The following is a 23979-nucleotide window of genomic DNA, read 5'->3' as shown; positions in this document are numbered from 1 at the left end:
CTAAAATTATTAATTTTCTTAATGTTGCAAATAACTTGCTAAAGCTTTGCGTAGCAGAAAACGTTATTGTATAATATAATTAAATATAGTAAGGGTAGTAGGGTTATTTAAACAACGCGAGTAAGTGTCGAATATGTTTCAGATAATGAGTTGTTATTTTTAGGCAATGCTTTTTATTAAAGAAGAAAATAAATGAAACTGTGAATCAGTATGAATTAAATGAGCTGTTAGCGGAGATAAGAAGTAATTGAATAAGCAATTTGCAGTAGCAAACAAAATATTCAATAGAAATAAATGTTTTTTAGTTTTCTTTCTCCCATTTACATTGCTGATTTAATGTTTGATATAACTGCTTGATATAATTGTACAACAAGACAAGCAATAGCCTATTAAGCTTAAGTAAAGTAAATTAATTTGGGACTTTTTTTCTTTCATCAATTGACTGTGCGTTACAGGTTTACAGGTACAACAAAATACGTGAGTGGCTATAAAACAATGTACGCTAAGTAAAAATATATGTATAAATATGCATTTTTAATGCATTGTTTCAGATCAGGGTGATTTGAAGCCTAGTTATATTCGGTTCGATAGACAAGATTATCTAGGAAGTAAAAGAGATCGTTCATTAATGCTGATAATAACGCCACCATTATGTCATTGGTCTAAAAATTGTGGAGCCACCAGAAACTAACTCCTTGGGAAACAACTGAAAATTGCGGGTCAGTTTTACTTTTATGAAAACAATTTACGCATATATATCTGAGTTTCAACGATTAGAAATTATTGAATTTCAACCTTGTATATTCAAAAATTGCTCGTAATAATATAGTTTTTTTTTTTTAAATTTTAAAAAGATTTTAAGTGTAGTTTTTTCCCCAATGAACGAATTCATTTATTAAACAACTGAAAAATAGATCGGAATTCGACTATATATATAAAAGAAAAATTTCTTTTCAATTTTTCTTATTTTAATCCTCGTGTTTTAGTTGTTTTTGTTTTGTTAGTCAACAAAAAAAAAAAAAAAAAGAATTATTTTACATGCTTATAATATTTTTCAGAATAGCCGTTCCGAAGCCATTTTTGCACTGTAAAATACTCCGGATGAAATTGCTGAAAAAAGTACTGGCATCCTGAGTACAGCATTCCCAAAATCCAATTTAACCATGAAATTTTATACCGTAATTTTTATATTATTATTTAATTAATTGCAGTGATTTTACAGTAAATATAACTGCACAAAAATTAAGGTACATCAGATTTTTTGTTCCCCAAAAATTTTACCATAAAACTCAGATTGCCATTTACCATAATTTTATCCGGAATGTTTGTTAATTATTATTTTATTGTTAACAATGTGACACTTTACTAGAGAGGGTTAAATAAGAGCTTCAAAAGAGTACATTTTAGTCATTAAATGTAAAAACCTAATTAAATTTTTGAAGATTAATCTTATTTACGGACTTCAAAAGGAGAAATTTTAATCATAAAAAAAAAAAAAAAAAAAAAAAATTCCAACATAACAACTAACAACGTAAATACAGCTAACAACGTAAATAAAAATTCTACGAAGGCTACTTTAATCTTAATCCATCAACCCATTAATAAACAGCACATCAAAGAAGTGTATCAGGAAGTTCTCGCCGAACCGATCACCACAGTCGGTCATTGCCGAAGCATGGTCACCGTTGCGTGACCAGGCAGTGGCGGGGATGGTACCAAGGTAAGAAGGCATCAAGAAGAGTCCAAGAATGTATGATTCCCGTGGGAAATTTAAAAATAAAAGTTCGCGACCCAGAGGATGGTAAGGTTAGATGACCACTTCTTTTACACAGGTGGATGGACACGGAATCAAATAAAAAAGAAAGATTGGCGTGACATAGGTCACATCGGTGACTTTTAGGGGACCTTCGAATGAACAGGATTTCCAATTTGGTTGTTTTTCTGCATCACCTCTTCCAACTCTGCAGAAGAAAGGTGGTTTGATAATTCCCTGCAATTATTTTATCAGTGCTATCGCGCTCATCTTGGATTAAGGTATCTTGAAATGGAACGCACGTGGGTTTCAATGTTGACGAGGTTTGATGCAAGTGACGTTCTTGGTCCTGCATGGGGTAAATTATGCAATATGGACTTTTTTCATTAAGTTTATTAACTATTAACTTCATTTTAGAAAAGTGCAACTTTATTTTTAATATAAAATAAGGAATCGGTCCAAATGATGTCACCCTCGGAAAGAGTTCAGGATTTTGTAACAAGGGAGAGGGACATGGTAACAAAAAAGTATGACATTGCACATCTTAGAAAAAATGAAAATATTTAGCATTAGCAGATTAAGTACTTTCAAAATGCTTATTTAAAATTTTTTTTTCGCCCATTCCCTCAAAATCTTGAAAGGGAATGTGTGTGGGCTTCAATGTTTAAGAGGTTTGATACGAGACTAATGATGTAAATGACGTTCTTGGTTCTGAATGGGACGGATAATGCAATATTGCATGCTTTTTTTTTTTTAAATAATTAAATTTATTGATTTAGAGGTTTTCAATGCTTAAGAGAGTTAATGCGCAACTGATGATGCAAGCGACTTTCTTTGTCCCTGATAAGGTTAATTAAGCAATATTGCATGTTTTTTAATTAATTAAGCTTATTAGCTAGTCACCTAGTAATTAGAAAAGCACAATTGAACTTTCAATATCGAATAAGGGACCATCTCAAATGATGTCACGCTTGGAGTAGGTTCATGATTTTGTGACAAGAGAAGAGGAGGGGGGACAAGAAGCGTAAAATCACACATTTCGGTCTAAATAAAAATGTTTAACATCATCAGATAAAATATATGATGCTTATTATTTTATTCATCTTTCTCATCAAAAAAGTACATATATATGATAATTATTAGTGACATGTTTACGTATGTCATTAAGGATCATTTTTGAAGTTTAAAAAGAAAATTTGAAATGAGATCCATAACGCGTGATTTGTTTCTGAACAGCTAATATATATTAGTGAAATATCGTGTGACGTGTAATCACAAGCCAAGGGGTAGGGAGACAGGTGAAGAATGGCACTTAGTGACAAAGGGGAGGAAAGGATCAAAAATATTTTTCATTTAAGTACGGCCTCTGATTTGAATTTATATGTGATTATAATATTTTATTATCTTCAAAATCCACGGTTTTCTACATTTTTCGGTTTTTTAAAAGCCTTTTATCTCCTTAACACTTTCTTATGATTTTTATATTTTCTATTATAGGCAGATAGATGCATACTATAACAAATTTATGTCATATTTACATAGATAATAACCTTAATCGCTATCATTTTAAAAAAAATTCATATTCCTGTCATTTTTCACATTATTGTTTAAATAAGTTATTATAAAAGTTAAATTATCTATACATAATAATAAACGCGGCTGTGTGTGTGTGTGTGTGTCTGTAATCACAATATATCGCCCCAGAAGCCTCGCCCGGGCACGAAACTCGGCCCATAATTGTGTTTTGACATAATGAAGAAGTATTTTTTTTCTTTTTCAAAAATTTTGATTAGTTATTTAGTTATCAGTCATTTTGTAAGTCTATGCTTTTCGTCTGCTTTTTCGTCTTCAAAGAGCCATATTCAAAAAACTATTAAAAAATGCATATACTTTTCCCCACTCTTATAAATGTATGCTAATGCGAACCTTACAATTGAAATATTAATTTTCGACAACTTAAACCAATAATATACGAAGGAATTAATAATTTAATTGTAAAGTTCGCATTAGTTTACATTTATTAAAGTGGAGAAAAGTTTAACTTTTGTATTAAAAATGTGGCAACATATTCGATACGTAAATAGAACGCTTCGCTTTGATATATTTGTCGCTGTTCATAATTGTTATAATAAGTTTTTCTTCTTCTTTCCACGCTCTTTTTTTTTTTTTCTTAAGCGAAGACGATAATTTTTATAGCGATATTGTAGTACTTTGTACAACTAAAAATTCTTTTCACAACACTTTAAAAATATTTACTTTATTTTCTTTATATATACAGAGAACAGTCGGCAAAGAATTCGATTAGGTTGAAAAACATTTCGCTAAAAAGGAACGAATTCCAAAAGAAAAAATAAACAACTTAAAGAATAAAAATGCTGATGCCAGCCAATTTTTTGAAAGTTAACTTAGAAATAACAAACCAAACGATGTTAAATAACAAACCAAACGATGTTAACAAAATGACGTAGAAAGCGCAACTAGATCAAAATTATACAAGCACAACTAGATCAAATTATAATACCTGAGTGCTTGACGTAACAGATATAGAAATAGAATTTGATACCATAAAAAATTATATAGAAATAGAAATTGATACCATAAAAAATTTATTCGTTTTCGTGTTCTTTTCATGTATTTAGCATTTTAGTTTTTTTTTTCTTAAGCGTTGTAGCTATATAATTTCAAACATCCTCAAGAGCTATAACACATCTGCAGCAGAACTGGATATGAAGACAAAATTGCTGGACAGGAACACTTTAATTGTCCACTAATCTTCAGATTTCCTGCCATGTTTTAAAAAACTTTATTTGTGAAAACCTTCAGCGTGGCGGACAGCTGGCCGCCTTAGGTGGCTAGTAATACAATAAAGAAACATAATTTTGAAGAAATATTACAATTGGAGATATAAAAATATCTTGTTCAACCAATATTGGCTACTAATCTAATGCTTGTTACTATATTCGATAATCAATCCATATTTAAAACAATATCAATAGGATGCAATTATAAAGACTTAAGAAGCTGTTATACCACGGGAAAAATGATTTGTAGCAAATTTTCAGTCCCCTCCATAAGTAATTTGAAATTTTAAAATTAGTTCAAGTTGTTCAAGTAAAACCTAGTGTAAATCATGAAGTTTCAAGTGTTGAAAATAAAATTCAAAATATCAAAATGAAAACATATGCGGAACCAAACGCAGGAAATAGGTAAAGGGGAAGTTTGCCTTTTAATAGTCTGTTTTTTGATATTATAGACAACATTTTCTCAACATTCGAAACTTCGAGGTTTACTGTAGGTTTACCCGGACTCATCTTTCTCCAAACTTAAAATTTTAATACACCAACGGTGATGAAACAGAAATTGCGATGAAACGTTTCTCTTGTTCTATGGCGTCAAAGAAAATAAAGAAGCCATAGTTTAAGTGCCTTACACTTAAGGCAGTGCGATGATTTTAAACTATATATGTATAATATCGCCGTGAAGAATGATCTGGGCTTTATATCAACGTAAATATTTTAAAAGTTATTAAACGTTTTTAAAAATCGCCAATTTGGCGACTTTTTTTCCACCTAGATGAAAATTTTCAGAATCACTTTCTTATTCTTGCAAATTTTTATGAGCCTTGGTAATGCAGCATTGGAGTAAGTTTATAAATATTAAAAAATTAGATCACAAATGCTTTTCATTTTCACAGAACTGTGGCTTTTCTCTATATTGGCGCTTTCCGAAATTTTCAAAATAAGTGCAGACTACGCTGGCTTTAGATAGGCTAAACTTGAGCTAATAGTCATGAGTAACAGTTGCAAACTCACAGGAGTTATAAAAATAGCATATTATTCACAAAAAAGCATCATTTCAAATGACGACAAAACCTTCCAAAACACCCTTAATGCTAATTTTCCAGAAAATTAAATATGAATGCAATTTTATCACCCGCGACAGAACACAAAAAGAGCATTTTTGTACCATCTCAGAAAACTATTATGGGCCCTTTCCTGTGATAGATAAGATATCTTTGCATGTAAATTTTAATGTACCGTCCAGCTCTTCATTTCGCATCGGCAATCTCGCGTGGTAATTATATCATCCGTGAATGACAGGAAGTAATCGCTATTTCCCCTGCTACAACGACATTTTCGTGATAGGAAACTTTAATTTGTTTATCTCTCCTGCATCTTTACAAACTTTCCTTAAAAATTATGATCCCCCCCCCCCCTCTCTTTTTACCTCTCTCCGTCAGGTGGAATTTAGCCTTCGGTTAATTTTTTTCTTCATTTATTATTATTATTTTGTTATTAAGAAATTATTTTTTTTGTTACCATTTAAGGGGACTCAAGAGCATTGGAAAAGTCTCTTTTTTTTTGCTTACAGTTAAGCAAAAATAAAGAAAAGTTTTATTTATTTCTGGTTAGAAAGTGTCTTAATATCTTAAAATGAAGAAACCAAAAGTTTATATAAGCACATAGTAAGTACATATAACATATAAGTACATATAAGTGCATATAAATATATAAGCTTATAAGTATATAGAAACCTGCGTAAGTTAACCTCCCACGGTTAGTCTGACAGCAAGGGGACTCTTACCCACGATCCGTCTACTACGGAGGATATTTTTACGTAAGCATTGTGGTTGGTGCAAACCGGGTGCGGAATTCATATCGGCCCAGTTCACCTTATTAGGAGGCGAACAGTTTATCCCCAGAGTCACTACAACTCTATTGTATAATTCTTTTTTTTTTATAACCGTCGTTGAACAGCCGATCCAATATTATGGGTTTACGACTACTAATGTTCAACTCCGTAACCTTGTAATTTTGAACCCAATCCAGAAGACAAGGGAACTCAGGGATCGAGTATTGGGAGAAATTTGTCTTCGTGGAGGATTTTTTGATGGAGCTAACCCGCATTTGCGTTACACGAAGAGGAAGACCACGAAAACCTCCCACGGTTAGACTAACGGCAAGGGGACTCTAACCCATGATACACATACCACTGAGGATATTTCACGTCAACACTGTGGTCGGTGGAAGCCGGATGCGGATTTCGTATCGACTGGGATTCGAACCTAGTTCGCCTCATTGGAAGCTCTATCCCCTGAGCCATCGCGGCAAATTGTTGTCACTATTATGTATAATTGTTGTCACTATTGTGTAATTGTTCAAATTTTCGATTTATTCCATTGTGTTGTGGAAAACATTTCTTATATATGTTTATTTTTTCCGTCGCTGGAGAAGTCTAATTGCTGAGGCAAAACAACTTGAAAAGTATGATTTGCATCTAAATCAATTTAAAAACTACACATTCACTATAAATTTTCATAAAAATATGCCCGTTAAATCTGTCGTGGATCGAAACTCCTCTAGTTCGATGTGATGTGGAAGTTTGGGAGAGAGTGGTACCAGCTCAAGCTCTGTCTACGTCGTCTGATCAGGGTAAAAATAATGTGGCATTCCTACCACGGCCGTTACAAGATCGAGCCTAAAAATGGGGCTATGTGATTGGCCATGATTGGGTAATGATGATAATGAAAATCTTAAAAACGATAAAAATGAGAAATAAGTAAAATTTCACTTACTGGCATTCTCCTGGCACAGTACAGAAGCCATGCTCTGGATGACAACCTAATTTACATACAGCTGGAAAAAAATGAATATGTATCTGTCAATAATTATTTGTCAAAAATCATGAAAAGTTAGTTTGTTGCCTTAAAACGAAAATTTTACAATGTAGAATTAAAAAAAAAATTATACTTTAAATTTTATGATAAATTTTGAAAGAATGCTAAAAAAAATAAAATTATCAAACAATTTAATGGGAAATTAAATTCTTTGGTCAAATCTTTTTTTATTTAAGTTTATCTTGTACTTTTATACACTGTATGGAATCATATCCCATTTCTTCCCTCTTGTCATATTATTTTAATAGATTTCTCGTTTTATTTCCATTTTTATTACTTAATACTTTGAAAAATATTATTTTAATCCTGAAAAAATATTTATCACCTAATTCTTATCTCATTAAGCAAAAGAGCATTTTTTACTTCAATCAAAATTGTAATGTAAACTTATTTAACTCATGTTTTTGTTAAAAATTTATAACATAAAAACAGTTAAGAATAAAAAAAAAAAAAAATTAAAAAAAAAACCTCTAGCATCAAATTTAAGTGACAGGGCGTGAATATTTTCTCCATGTATTTTTGATTTTAGTTCAAAATTTTTTCGACAGATGGCGGAGCAGATAATAAATAATTTGATAAATTATGAAAAATCACATCACAATTTTTTTACTTCTTTTAGAGAGTAGAAAATCAAAATATAATATTTTGAAAATATCTACCACCGCATTTAGTAACATGACATGCATGCTATGATGTGATATTTGATAACTTTTCTTTCATTTTTATTGTTTATTATCCGCAGCTCCACCTGTCGAAAATGTTTTAAACTACAGGCAGGAACACTATGTGGGAAAATGTATGCCCTATGCCAGTGTTTCCTAAAGTGTGGTAAGAGTACCCCAAGGGGTACGGGAACAATTTAGCGGGAGTACGCATTCTTATGCGAAATATCTTACAACGAAAATTTCAAAAAAATTTATTTAAAAACAAAGATAGCCATGAAAATTTACGATTACTTATTTTTGTATTGGCTATTTTTTTTTTGCTAATTTATCAGTTAATAATTAGTGGTGTCAACAGCCAATTGTGATTTTTAACTTTTGTGCAATTTTTAATCACAGCAAAAACAATATCACTGATGCAAATAAACTTATGAACAAAACTTTGTACCAAAAAAGAAAAATAAACATATTTTTTAAAAAAAAAAGTTCATTTTTTTTATTAGTGGTACACAACGATATGAAATATTTAGAAAAGGAACACAAAAGTTATAAGTTTGGGTAACACTGTCCTACGCAACGAATTTTCTTCCTGATTTGTTTTACTACCTAAACTGTTTTCCTGTTATAAATTTTTCAAGACCATCAGTTTAATTTAGAATATTTTTTTCTTCCTATTTTTATTTCAATAACACTATAATGACAGTTTGTGAATTTATTGAAGTTGTTATGACTTAACAAAGATTGTCGATGTGAAGCATTACACTTCTCTCTTAAGACTCACCAGTTTCGCAGTTCGGACCCTGCCAGCCATCTAGGCACACTTTGTCCCCCTGTTCGTCACATTTGTAGTGTCCGAACCTATCGTCTCTGGGCCTGCAGAATTTGGAACACGTGTAATCATAATAGTGGGGGGAGCACAGAACTCTGTATCGATAGCTTATCCTGGCAGCTCGTCCTCTGTGTCCTTTGATCTTCCATTCCATTCCAGGAATTTGTACTCCAGAAAACACATGCCTTTCGATGACTCGTTCAACAAGCGCTGAAAAGTTAAATAATATGAAATTTACTACACTTACAGTGAAAAGTGGCTGTTAAAAAAGATAATAGATAGGTAAGTATGAATGAAAGATTGTAGTTATTTTGAGTAGATGTTTAGACATTTGAGTAGATTAAAATTTTTAATTACCGATTGCAATTTTTGAATGAAATGCAATGAAATAAAATTATACATTAATTAATTGCTTTCAATTAAGATTGGTTATTGTGTTCAAGTAGCATATATGACAAAAGATGTTACAATAATATTTATGGAATACCTCTCGATTCAATATTTTACCAAGCGCAAGGTTTCATTCGTAAATAGTTTATCAAAACGAAATCAAATGCAGTGTTTCATTGTTTTGCGAGTGTAAGTTTACAATAAATGGCATTAAAAATTTTAAAAGCATGCTAAACAGATTATATATGAAAAATATTTATAGCTTAGTTAACCCTTTAACACAGAATTTTCATTAAATATATTTTTAATATTTTTTCATTATTTTGTATTAGCTTAGGTCAAAATAAATAAAAAACATTATATTTAGCATTTAAAAAATTGTTTGGTTATGAAATACAGCATCGGACACCGTTGTTTCTTTTTGCGCTAAAGGTAAAATTTTCTAAATGTAGCTCACTTCCAAACAATATTTTTTTAAAATTTGCAGTTATTTAAATCTAAAAGAAAATTATTCATCATTAAAATTTCTTTAATTTACAAAATCAATTATTGATAAATTTTTGAGTATGAATGAAAAAAATTTGTTTTCAAACTACTTTCTTTGGATTTTATATTTTGGAGCAAAAATAATTCTGAGAATCTAACATATTTTTTTCAGTTACGTTTAGATGGTTTTTTATAATTAAAAAAATATACCAAAATATATTTTTAATTTAAATTGGAAAGCAAGAATACCGGTGTCCCATCTGTGCCAGAGGGTCATAAACAATAAAATCATTTGGGCTTTTTTTTTTCTAAATTGTGAAATGAAACGAAGCTTAATCAGATACCAACAGCCAAATATTTATTACCCAAGAGATACACTTCCCTTAATATTTCTTTGAAATGGACAGTTGTTAATCGTCAACCATGCTTTCGAAATTACAATAATTCAAAACATAATCAGGCATAAATAAATAATTTTAGGAATACCCGCCAAAAACTTATATTTTATCTTTCGACTGCTTCAGTAGTTATAAAATCCTATCATATCTTTATGACGTATGCAGGACATCAAAAGCGCCATTTTATTTTGTGTTAACAACCCTAAATGCTCAAAAATGCAATAGCAGCCTGAACCATAAAAGAGGGTAATTGCAGGGGTCATAACTTGCGTCCATTAGAAATCATTATTTACTGCAACACCTGTAAGGTTGATATTTTCTTTTTTTTAAAAAAAGCTATGGTACTGAAGTGTGATATGCCTTCAAAAATAATCTTTATGTTCTGTTATATTTCAGAAAACTTTCCCACTTTCTAAGAAGAAAAAAAAATGTTCTTACGTGATTAGAATGTTTGAATGGATTATTCCAAGGAAGTATTGTCTCTGGTAAAAATTTTGTCAAGCACCTGTGATAATTTAGCGTTTATGGTATTGAAGAGAAATGTAATTTGATAATAAACAGGTTATGGAAATTTGCATCAATAATTTTGTGCAATGTCTTGAGAATATTTATTATTATGGCAAATTGGATGAAATTTTTTTTTTTACTGCCAACTTGACTGCAAACTTTTTGGATATCATTACAGCTTCTGTCAAATTTTGAATGAAAATGGCTCTATTACATAGTTTCCAGTAAAGAATTATTACAATTAGTTTTTGGTCCTAAATTATGAATACATAGCCTGCTTTCATCTTTTTCCGATACTATTTAATGAGAGATTTTTTGATAGAATTTTAAATAAATGCAATCGTAAGCCTGCCATAACTTTTTTAAACGTTCACGATAGTAAGTAGAATTTTGCAGTAAAATTTAAATATAACAAACCATTAATAAAAATTTACCGTGTTTTTGAGGTTCATTTGAGGTGCTGCGGTTGATTTGAAGTTTGTTTGAAGTAGACTTTAAAAGCAACTTTAAAAAAATCAGCATCTCAAGGTTTATAATCAAGGTGTATGAATGTGCTTTATTCAAACTTGTTGTTTTGAGGTTGACAGAAATCTACCTTAGAGCAACAAACTTAAGGAGGTTTTTTTCAGAGGTGCACATTTGAATTTTCCATACTTCAAGCAAATGAATCTGAGGTGCATGTAATTTCACCCGATTTTCACTAAAAGCATAGCTGAGCTATATATGAGGTTGATTTTCTGCGATATAAATGAGGTTGAAATTGCGATTTATTGATGAGGTTATATTTAGTGCGAAACATAACCTAATTTTCTACTTCAGGTCTAACACCTGTTAAACTCGAAACAATATTTAAAAAAAAAAAGCCTATTTTTATGAGAAAAAATTACAACGCTGTAAAAAATTCCAAAATTTCGTACTTCTTTTTTTCTAATCACGAGCCGAAAATACGTGATTTATCTTAATATGCGAGTAGTGAAAACCCATGTCAGATGGAAAGTTCTTTTTACGGATGTCAGACTAAACAGAAAGATTACAAGGAAGATCATGTTTATGAAGCACAAACTTCAACACAGTTGAGAGTGGCCGACACCCCCTCAATGAAATAAAGTCATAATAAACGGAAGTCAGTGACAAAAGATCTCTCAAGAAAGTTATATGTTTAGATACAAGAGATCCTTTAATGCCCAAAGTTGAGGTAAAAAAAATTTTTTTTTCCTCATCATAAAACATAATTCTCACCTTACGCCTTCCACGTGCCACGAATGTTTGAAGAGTGTCTTTCAAACACATCTCGATATCGCTTCATAAAACGCCTACAGAGAGTATTTAAAGATGCTTACAGGGATGTCTAGAAATGGACGGTTTTTTAAGAAAGAATAAATCGTTCGAGAATGAGAAACATGGTAAAAATATGTGATTGACGACAGCAGAGAAGACTGTAATTTCCTTATCCTGTGATGGAATAGAGTGATGTTATTACAAACATAGAAAGGTAAAACTAAAATGAATAGACTTCGAATAATAATTTTTAGTTATGTTTTAAAATACGAATAGATAGTTAAACACCAAAATATAATTTAGGTGCTTTGAAATTATATACGCAAATTTATAAGGAACTGAATTTTGCACATTTGCAATTGGGAAACAATTATGCAGCCCTAAATGTTATTAATATTGATCTATTCATTAAACTATTCATTAACTTCTAATTTTAATGTCAAGCATCACTGGGTGAGGTCAGTTTGAGGGTGGAGGAAAATTTCAACCAGCCTGAAAAGAGACCGAGAGTGTGCGGTATCAGTCCTATTTAGACTGTTCTACCGTGAAGTGCTCGACTTCGCAAGCAGGTCGTCGGGCTATCACAACAGGAAAATCATTCCTTCTGCTGATGATTCAAATTATGAAGGCATGTTTTTGGATCATCCTAAAGGACATTTCCCAGGCCGTCACCAATAGTCCATTGGGCAGCCATATTGCTACGTTAATCAACAACAACAAATCTAACTTATTTTTATAGAGATAATGAACATATTTTTAACTCAGATTTTACAACATAACATAATTTTAACTAAAACCTTATCAGCATAGCATAAGTGTAACTAAAAAAGTTTGAAAAGAAGTAATGAAGATGGATAGAATGAACTCAAATAACAAATTAATTAAAAATTAAATAAGGTAAGAAAATAAATAATAAATAAAATAAATAAATACGGAGATAAATGAATAAGTACATTAAGTTAATAAATGAATAACTAAGAAAATAAGTAAATAAATCAGAAAAATAGAATACAGGTATAAGCTAAAAATACTAGATACAAATAATCTCTTATTAATAATGATATATATATATATANNNNAGGAAATATATATATATATATATATATATATATATATTATTATTACTATTATCTGTCTTATATTTTTTTTTCCTGCTGTGCACCTTTATAAATTTAGGAAAGGGAACAATAAAATTATGTATTGTTTTGTCTAATTTTTTAAGTAAAATGAAATATCACACAAATTTTAGAACACCAATCACGTGCTTAATCAAGGTTAAAGAGCTTCAAAAAATTTACATTTACTGTACTGTTTTTATATGACATGAAACTGTATCAAAGCGAAGGAATATCTTTTTCATTGATAATGCTAATCGTACTAATCATTTTAATAGTTGTTCACGATATCTAACCAACAAGCAGCACTACTACATTACAATCACCGCTTGGTTAATGGCAATGCAGAGTGGAACTTGACACATCCAAACAATGAGGAGAGCAACCACAGAAGAGGAGCAAACATTTCTCAAGCTTTTATACATGACACTCTTACAAAGTTTCCCATTCTATAGTGTATTTTTCCTTTTGTTTGTTTCACAGGTACGTGGGCGGAGTTCCAATGTGAACTTCCAAAAAAAGTAAATATCCAACGTATCGATGATGAGATATATCAACGTCTCGGGATGAGGATGAGGGCACTTTCTCAAACCCACTTGTCGCGTGCACCTGCAAAAGCTAATAAACCATGGAGTACACACTCTTTCTTCAAGGACCCTGCTGCTACTAGATTCCTTGCCTTTTTAAAATGTGGTGGTCTTCGAGGCCTTTAGCACCTGAGTAGCCCGTGGGCGATTTTTTTTTCTTTTCCTTCTGAGTTTCATTTTTTTTAAAAGGATCGTTAGATCAATGATTGGAATGATGGCAAATAGGATTTGAAGATTAAAAAATTACTTACTCCAGGAATAAGAAAAAGATGCTTCAACATTGAGCCATAATATCGAATATGATTAAGCAGAAACAATGATATATTTATTAAATTTAAACTCATTTTTTTTCTTTTTTGCTCATTCAAAAGTTATTCTGCTAAGGACGCTACACCATGTTAAATATAGAAAATTAAATACTATAAAAGAATCACTTTAGGTGTGAGCTGAAATATCGCATGTGATTAAGTGGAAGCGGCGTTAAAACCACAAATAGTATATTTATTAAACCTTAACACATTTTGCGCACTTTTATCATCAATGTGAAATATATTATAATTCAGCTAATGAAGTTGAAGGTTAAAAAAAATAATTTACTCTTAAAAAATTGCTTTAACGTTGAATTATAATATGAGTTATGATTAAATAGAAACAACATTAAAATCTCAAACAGTAACAAAGATGCGTAAGGGGGCTATGAAGTACATCGTCATTAGCAAGATAAAATTATTTTTAACAATATAATTATTTTCAAAGCAAAATGAAACACGTTTTTTTTATTTTTATTTTATTTATTTTTTTCTTAATTTTATTTTATAGTATTATATAAGGGAAAAACCACAAAAAATAGGGGAGATCAAGAAAAAAAATTTTTTTTTTGCTCGTAAACATTATTTCAATCAGATTGGAAACCATCTATTAATAAAGTTTAATGTTGAATTTAAATGTCAGAAAAATGCGCAGCAGTTCTTTATTCAATTAGAGACTTATAAAAAATCGCATCATGGTGATATTCTGAAAAACAGAGCCATCTTGCCTCAGAGGATAGAGCGTTCACCTACCAATGAGATTATGCATGTTCAAGTGCCAGCTTTGGCTGGTTGATACGTGTTCTGCTTCCAGCTCGCACCGACCACAGTGCTGATGTAATATATCCTCAGTGGTAATATATCCTCATGGATTAGAGTTCTCTTACCGTCGGGCTAAGTGTGGGAGCTTTTCGTATTCTTTCTTTCCATGCAACGCAAATACGGGTCTGCTCCCTCAAAAAGTCTTCTACAAGTTTAAAGTTTGCCTCAATGCTTGATCCAAGAGTTCCCTTGTCTTCTGGATTGGTTTATAAATTGCAAGGCTACGGAATTGAACATTGATTGTCGTATACTCAGAATTGGGTGAACTCTTCAGCTCCGGTTATAAACTAAAAATAATAAATATACTGCCCTAAACAAATACTCTGAAATAGAGATATAATCTTTCCAAAACAAACTAAATAATTATATTTCCCTCACTGATCTGAATGCTTACGAGAAAATTGTGAGGAAAAAAAAGTCTTAAGACGAAGGTCACTATGATCTATAAAAATTCCAGTCCGCATTACAAATAAAATAAGAAAAAAAAAAAAAAAAATTAGGAACGCTTTCTTGGAAACAGTCTGCCAGTTTCTCCAATTTCAATAAAAAGCAAAATTAGTATTTCCCTCAATTTGTTGAATGCCATGACTAGTAATAAGCGGCACAGCACTTTAACGTACAACACTTGAGGAAATTGCTACCTGGCCATAAATTTAACTTGCTTTCTCATTTTCTCTCCCATAGGTTAGTTGGCGAAGTGCATTACACAAAAAAATATAATAATAAATCGAGGAAGGGAAGGAAAAAAAAATAGCTGCATACGTCCGTCAAGTCGGGTGGGGCGCGAAATATACCTTTAAAAGTAGAAAAAGCTCCTAAGCGATTGTCTTGACTAGTCCTCACAAGATAAATGAGAGCAAGGAACGCCTCGTCTTTATCTCGGAACCACAGAATTGATGGAGGATAAGGATTTAAAGAAAAAGAATTTATCGCCAAATTGAATGTTTGGCGATATTTTTGCATGGCTTATATTTATTAAAATGTTTTAATACCTGTTTTAGGAGAAAGCTGATAAATGTTCTCTTCAATGGTTTATCAGTAAATTAATAGGAGAGGAGTAATTGAACAAAAAATAAACAGTTGTTTTGTTTGAGTAATTATTTTGTTTCAGGATTGATTACTTGTTTGCTAACTGCTTTACATATTAGGATTAAATTGCCGTGCAATAGAAGAATAATCTTAGAAAATTCAAGCTTGAGATATTTATATATTTCGCATTTTTATAAGCTGAGTTATTTATTGCAATAAAAGAAACATTTATCAGTTTTTTATCTAAATTTTATTTTAGCGTTGATTGCATTGGTAATAAAGAGAAAATAGTTATCTAGCCACTTTTCTCGAAATTTATAATGAAGCTGTCACGCTGTCTTTTCAATTGCTCGACAGAAAAGTGGTTTATGAAATCGATGCGCATCGTTTTAAGAGCAAAAATATTTTAACCTCCAAATTTCCTTTATTTTTCGTACCTTTTCCTCCAAAGAACATTAAAAATATATGTATTTAAATATCGTAAATAAGTGTTCATTAAATAAAAATCAGTCATTTAAGAAAATTATTAATTAATTCAAAGTTACTAAAATAAATGACAGCAAGAAACTACTTAAAAGTATCATGGAAAGTACCACAATATCTATCGCCATATTTGACGCAACATGTTTTCTCAAAGATAATTAAATTAATTTGGGAGGAAGTCAGGCAATGTAGTTTTGATAGCTAAAATAAGTTTATTCGCGAAAAAAGAAGTATTAAATCGTGAATAAATGTAAAATTGCGCTAAAAATTTTGTTTTGAAAAGAATTAAGCATAATTTTTTTCAGTTTATGCTTTTGAACAATGGAATAATAATCTTCTATACCTTCTTTTCCTTTTCATTTGCAGGTTATAGAAAGAGCTGTAATTGTTGGAGAACGAGTGCGAGGAATGAATTAAAATAAAAATTAGTTAGAAGTTAACAAAGTTTAATGTTTAAGGTTAAAGTTTACCACGATTTCAGTTCATTATAATACGAAATAAATAAGGTTAATGCACTACAAATGAAAATAACTATCGAGTATCATTTTATTCATTTTAAATTTTAATCAAAGTAACCAGTTCTGGTCAAAATGCTAATCTATACTATGTTGATGGTGAATGGTACTTTATTAATTTATTCCTATCATAACATTGTAAGCTCAAATTTATGACTATAATAAAATTTAAATAAAATTATTAATAAATGGTTGTTTTGAATTAATTAATTAGACCTGATACTAAGCCAAATAAATATTCAGATAAATTTAATGAGCACGAATTATATCTTATTGGGTTGATAAAAATTCTAAGATTAGCAATTATTTTACATGAGAGAAGAACGAATGAATTCGAAACCTCATCAAATTTTTAGAAGCTCATCGAGAAGAAGAAAAAAAAGGAGGAAATTTATTGGTTTCCTAACAACAAAATGGATATTTTTGGCTTCGTTTTTAGCCGAAAATTGTTAATTTTTCCTAAAAAGTCCGCAAGAAAGAAATTACAAAAAAGGATAGCAGACTGTTCTAAAAGTATAATTGACCAACAAATTATTAAAGTGTCTAATCCAAAGGTATCTTTGATCAAAAAGGGATTGAGGTCTCTGTTCCAAAGATATCTTTGACCAAAAAGGGATTGAAGTATTTGATCCTAAGATATCTTTGACTGAAAAGATATTGAAGTCTCTGATTCAAAGATATATTTGAACTAAAAAGGATTGAAGTCTCTGATCAATGAATACCTTTAAACAAAGGAAATTTTTTTTTAATTTTGTAGCATTATTATGACTATCATAGCATATTATATTTTGATTTGAAAGTATATATAAACTACGGCTTATTAATTTCAATACACCTCTGTTTTATTTCATTAAAAACATGCAAAATGCTATTCTTTAATGCAGTATTCACGTAGTTGTTAACTGTACATTGTTCAGTATTAAGCATTGGCAGTAAAAAAAAGTAAAAAATTATGTTTTTAGTTTATTGTCAAGAAACTAAAATTTTGATAGCTTAAATCACTGCTTCAAATTATGTAAACAGGACATAGGGGAACATGTTAGGGGAATCATTTTGACCAGTGAAAGTGGACCTTCAAAGAGTATCAAGATTGCAAACCCTGGAAATCCAATAAATTAAAAAATATATTTTAAATGTTATTTATTTTTAATAACTACAAAGTATGCTGTTTGTGAGTCATATTGATTCTACTCTAATTTATAAACTGAGTGCAAAAGTTGAGTTTTTAAATTTAAGGCTCAAACTAACCGAAAAAAAATTCTGCTAATTTGAAGGTAAAGCAGAACTAAAAGTTTAATAGAAAAAATAAATGCATATAGAACGCTAAAAATCACTGTTTTTTTGTGTTCTTATCATATTTAATTCCATGAAATTAAATGAAGCAAGATTTATTTAAAAAAAATTATACTTTTAAGTTGAAGTGTTTTTGAAAAAATAGCTCTTGTGCTAAAAGTTATTGGTTTATCATTAATTAAATGTTTGGTATTGTTAGTGAATTTTTTTGATGCTCACACGTAAAAATATTTTTCAGAAATAGCAAAAAAAAATTACACGAATTTCCTATGGTGGCAAGCAACTCACAAAAAAATTAATGTGGAGCCCTAAACATAATATAAAACAAGCCGGAATAACGAATAATAATTGGCGGTTTAATATAATTGAAATTACATTGAATCCAATTTTTTTTTAAAACTAAGCAATAAAATACAATACTCTGAATATATGTGAGGCGCTATCGCTTCTTGAGGGAGTTACATTAATTATGAGAAGATTAAGGCTTCCAGAACTTGATTCAAATTCCAGACAAATAACTTTTAAAACTAAAATAAAGGCAAGAAACAGTAGCCCTGCACTAATGGACAAAACGTTAAAAACACCTACAATTTCCATCACTTGAGAGGAACAATTAGTGATTTTCTTGGAGTGGGCCCTCCTAATCATAATAACATGGCTCGCAGCTCCATTTGATGGGCACCCTCAGTGATCTTACATTCCATGACCTTTTTGTACACCTGCCCTGAAGCCAGAACGGAAACATTTTGTTGCTACCGACAACTTCGCTTTTGGCTCAGATGAAGTTTCTTCTTCAGCCTCCCGCTCATCTTTTTTAAGTATTCTTTCTCTCTTTCTGAGAGCTTTGACCTCTTCTTCTTCTTCATAGTCCGCTTTTACCTCAACTGAAGACTATTGTATTTATATCAAAATATATATGCGCAATTAATCAAAATGACAATAAGAGAGAATATTGAGAACTAAAATATATTAATAATAATTTTTTTTCATAAAAACTTTTTTAATTAATAACTTGATACTTTTTTAATTAATAACTTTGGAGTAACTTGGGTCTCAGAGAACATTATTTCCTTGTTTTAATTTTTTGATTTTCTTTGCGAAATTATTTAACTTTAAAATAGTTTTTTTTAATATTTTTTTTTTAAATCTTATTATCTTAAGGTCTTTCCGCGGAACAATCATAAGCCACATTTTCAATATTTGCATATTTGTATGAAATATCATCAACGACACTTTTGGAGCGTTAAATTTTTGTTGTTGTCTTTGAGAAAAAATTGCATAATAATTTTGTGTTAAAGTTATGTGTTGTTAGTCCTTTTGTTTTTATGAATAAGCTACAGTAACACCCATTTCATTCTTAACAAAAAATGTTTATTAAGAAAGTTAAGCTTAATGTTTAAACAATAATACTCATGAGATATTTAAAATTCTTAAATATTTAGTTCTTTTTTATTTATTTCGACATAAAACTCTTTGAATGATATCTCCTCCCATTAAAAACAAACAAGATTTCAACTGCGTGACATGTTGTGAAATATTTCAGCGAAAAATTCAACACAAGACCCATTTTACCTCCAAAGCTATACTATAGTTGAGATATATTTTTTAAAAAAAATAGTAAGCTACCTGCAGAACACTGCCTAGAAAAATCTAAAAATAAGTTACTCTTCATCTTATAAAAATTTATGATGCTTTTTTATTGACTATTTATCTACATTAGAAAAAAAATTTCAACTGCTCTACAAATAATAATATATATTATAGCGGAAAATAATCGCCTGCATGATAACACTAAGCATTTGACTTTCAACACCATACTGAATGTTTAGATGTTTATTTTTCTTTCAAAAAAAGAGTTGTATGCTATCTGAGGAGCACTGCTTAGAAATCTCTAAACATATATTATTCTTCATCTTATACCACTTTATTAAACTTTTTTTAATGAATATCTCAGTACATTAGAAATAATCTTTCAACTGTTCAACAAATTATGAAATATTACAGCTGAAAATAATCCCCCACATCATAACACTAAGCAGCTTTTTCCTTTCAACTTGCAAAATGTTTGGATGTTTTTTTTTTCTTTAAAAATAATAGTTATGAGCTAACTGAAGAACACTGCTTAGAAATCTCTAAAAATATGCAGTCAAACTCCGCTATAATGAACCTTCAAGGGACCGAAATTTCAGTTCACTGTAACCGGGAGTTCACTATATCCATACTGCCAGCAATTTTAACTAATTTTTCCGAACTGTTCCCTTTTATTACGCATCATTTAAATAAATGATCAATAAAAAGAAATAAAAAAATGATTAAAAAACAATATGTAGTAACAGAAAATGTGCTAACTTTTATTTTTTATTACTCTTCGTCTGGAGTACAAAAAAATTTAGGGATGCCCTTTATTTAGAGTAGGGAAACTGAGATGGAAGATGCAAATAAGAGAAAATGCCTATGGCTGCATTCCACTCAATATATGGTTTTAAAAATCGGTGTATGCATTTTATGAGGAAATTTCGAAATTACCAAAAAATAAAGGAAAAAAAATCAGTCGAAGACAGAAAAAAGTTCACAATATCCAATTTCTTCTCTTCTTTTGGTTCACTATATCAACAAAAAATTACATTATATGTGTATAGCAAGGCACGGGAGCGAACATTTTGTTCACTATATCCAGGAGTTCACTATAAGCTATGTTCACTATAGCGGGGTTTGACTGTATTACTCTTCATCCTACACCACTTTAAGATACTTTTCTTATTGAGTGTCTCCAAACAATAGAAATATATCAACTGCTTGACAAATTATGAAATATTACTGCCGACAAAGTAATCACCCGCATGACAACACAAGGTAGATTAAAAGCCTGTTTTACTTTCATCAAGAAAACCTTAATTAAATCATTTAACGAAATACATTGCTTTGCTACCTAAACAGGCATTAATAAACATGAATGAGGTCATTCTTGGACATTGTTTACAGTGAAGGTAATTTGAATCTTCATGTAAGAAAGATACAGGTGATCTAAATATGTCACAGCAAGTCACGTAGAAAATTAATGCTATCATCGAACATTGAGCAGGAAAAACACAATATAAATGTATTAAAAGTGTGAGCAATTCCGAACGACATTTTGTTGCAACGCCTTGGTTCCGCCTCATCACGAATATGACCTCAAGTTTAGTCGAAAGATATTTGGGATATCAAGTCAATAATGGTACAGAGTAATACAATATTGCAAGGAAAAATATTCTGTTATAAATTAAGAAATATCGGTAATAAATAGGTGGTGCATCTTTTTAATTTGTTTTCTTTTGAAAAGACGTAAAATCGTTAGTATGTGAAATGTTGAAATGGCTAAAAGAGAAAATAACGGCTGAAGTATACAAGAACTTAACCGAAACGTTATCCCGGTAAAAAAAAATTGTAGATGGAACGACTTTCCGGTTTTAAATGGAAGAACAATAAAATTAAATTTTAATACCATGATAAACTCACTGAGAAGAAAAAAAAGTATGGTCAAAACTACCAGACTACAGTAAAATTTTTCTACCACTATGGGAACGCGAAAAAGCTCGATAATTTTTACCGATGCCCTTTAGTAATGATTTTAGCAAAATTAACTATAAAATATGGTTTTATAATATGTGATAAAATTTGGTAAATGCATAATTTCGTAATTTTATCATGATACCTTAGAACATGGCATAAAAACCATTTATTCGGTTAAATTTACTTTTAAGTTTTGTAATTTTTACTAAATTTGTGATAATAAGAATTATAATTTTAAAAAACAAAATTTCTGGTAATGAACCATATGAACGAAAAAATTACCAAAAGAATTGTTTAAATACCGTTTATTGCGGTTTTATTAACCAGGATTTTTTTTCCAACAAATAGGTCATTACTATATAGTGCGGTTAATGTTACCAATTTTTTTCCCCCGTGCGCTAATAAATGGTTAACTAGTGTTTTCCAATTATGGAAGATTTGCTGTTTCAATTTTTTTTTCTAAAAGCAACAATGGAAAAAAATATGATTCAAAAAAGAATAAACTATCGATAATTTGAATAATTAAATGAATTTTTTTTCAATTTCACTACTCATAATTGCACATAATTCAAAAAAAAAAAAAAAAAAAAAAATTTTNAAAAAAAAAAAAAAAAAAAAAAAAAAAAAAAAAAAAAAAAAAAACTATTTTTGTTTAAACATATTAATAAGTAAATCATCAAAAATGAAGAAACAATAATGATAAGTTTTAACATTCAGCGTTTAAAATATTAATAAATTGTACAATGCATAGTTAACTGTAAATGTGTACCGTTTAAAACAGAGTTACGACTAAAATGTTTTTCCCCCAGCTTTTTTTTTTTTTTTTTACGCGTTTCGACAAGATATTATATTTCAACTAATTTTCCTGCGCTGAAATATAATATATAAGTTTGGACGCATACTCTAAATTTTATAGGACTCAAATACTTTCTCTCTTAGTTGACTGATCAAAGTGGTCACCCTCCCACTCACTGACCGCAGCCGGGGACGCTTGACTTCGGTGGTCTGTTAGGAACCAAGTTTTTTGATCAGCTCACTGTGAGACTTCAATACAAGGAGGATAGTTCCAGATATTAGAATCAAGACATTAAAATTGGAGATTCCAAAAATGCGTATAATTGTTGATGTGTAGAAATCACAGAGCGCCGTGTAGTCTCGATGATTTATTAAATTATGTATTTGCTTTGTGTTATTAAGAAAGAAAAAAATACTTTTCAAGAAAGAATTATAGAATACAGACAAATAAACAAAATGAACAAATTTAAAGGCCAATTAAATCTATAGAATAATTAAATTGCGATTTATTTTTTTTTACGAAAGAATGCGTAAGAACTTTATGATGTAGAGTTTTCCGTTTTGAAAGCACTGCTGTTATTGATAATTACACAAAGAACAGTAATAAACTTAATGGTACAGGTGATGATTATATGGGGAGAAACAGCCCATAGTAAAAAAACGATAATTCCCCAGTTAAAAAAAATTGCGTTAGAGGAAAGAAATCAAATAGAATATTTAGTGAAGAATTTGAATTGATTTTACTTAAGAAACTGACTGACGGAATTGACGGAAATACGCCATGGATTCCATGGAGTGATTGACTACAAATGGCATTATGTAATGTTTTGACCATACATCAAACAAACATAAATAAACTTATTTTTAAAAAAATATTGACAATTTTTTATTACTATACCTATTTTTTATTACTTTTATTACTATACTCTATTACTATTATTAATTAATTATATTTTTGAAGTACTTACATCCATTAGAAACTAAACTTTGGTCTTCATGGATGGCATCCAGTAACAGGGTAAATGTTTTCTAAAAATATAAAATGAAACATATTTAAAACATCATTTAAAAAACAAAAAATGAGAAATGCAAAATTACAAAAACATTTCATTTTAAATTTATTTCAACTTTTATTTAGGTACAAACTTATTACAGTATACAATGAATTGTTATTTACTTTACAGTTTCATTATTTTTTATAAATTTAATATGGCCTGTAAAATTTCCAGAGCCTTTAGGCTGGTGCAAACATATCAAATTGATCGGTAATAATGTGAATTTTAACGAGTACTAAAATGTGTTTAAGTTTTTACGGCATAATGCGCATACTGTACAGGGTATCCCAGGATTATTAGGACAAACTTTATGGGGAGGTAGAAGACGTCACAAGAATAGATTTGCATAGCAACCCACGACTGGAAATGTCTCTTCGCCGCTAGGTGGTGTTGTTAAAAAGATGGATGGGGCGTGGTCGATGAGTTTCTTGGCCATCACGCTCTC

At 30.1% G+C, this 23979-nt stretch overlaps 1 protein-coding gene across 2 annotated transcripts in view; it reads right to left on the bottom strand.

Annotated features, from left to right (window-relative positions):
• LOC107457180 (protein jagged-1) overlaps nucleotides 1-23979 on the bottom strand; it is a 126274-nt gene that overhangs the window by 24472 nt on the left and 77823 nt on the right. For both annotated transcript variants that reach the window (XM_016075281.4, XM_043040208.2), the window contains exons 2-4: nucleotides 23448-23508; nucleotides 8874-9131; nucleotides 7329-7389 (exon numbers count right to left, since the gene is read on the bottom strand). In XM_016075281.4, coding sequence (XP_015930767.1) covers nucleotides 7329-7389; nucleotides 8874-9131; nucleotides 23448-23508 — 380 coding nt within the window. The remainder of the gene's footprint in view (nucleotides 1-7328; nucleotides 7390-8873; nucleotides 9132-23447; nucleotides 23509-23979) is intronic.

The sequence above is a fragment of the Parasteatoda tepidariorum genome, chromosome 6 (genome assembly GCF_043381705.1).
Source record: "Parasteatoda tepidariorum isolate YZ-2023 chromosome 6, CAS_Ptep_4.0, whole genome shotgun sequence".
In the NCBI taxonomy this organism is placed as follows: domain Eukaryota; kingdom Metazoa; phylum Arthropoda; class Arachnida; order Araneae; family Theridiidae; genus Parasteatoda; species Parasteatoda tepidariorum.
This window is presented reverse-complemented; position numbering and strand designations above follow the sequence as displayed.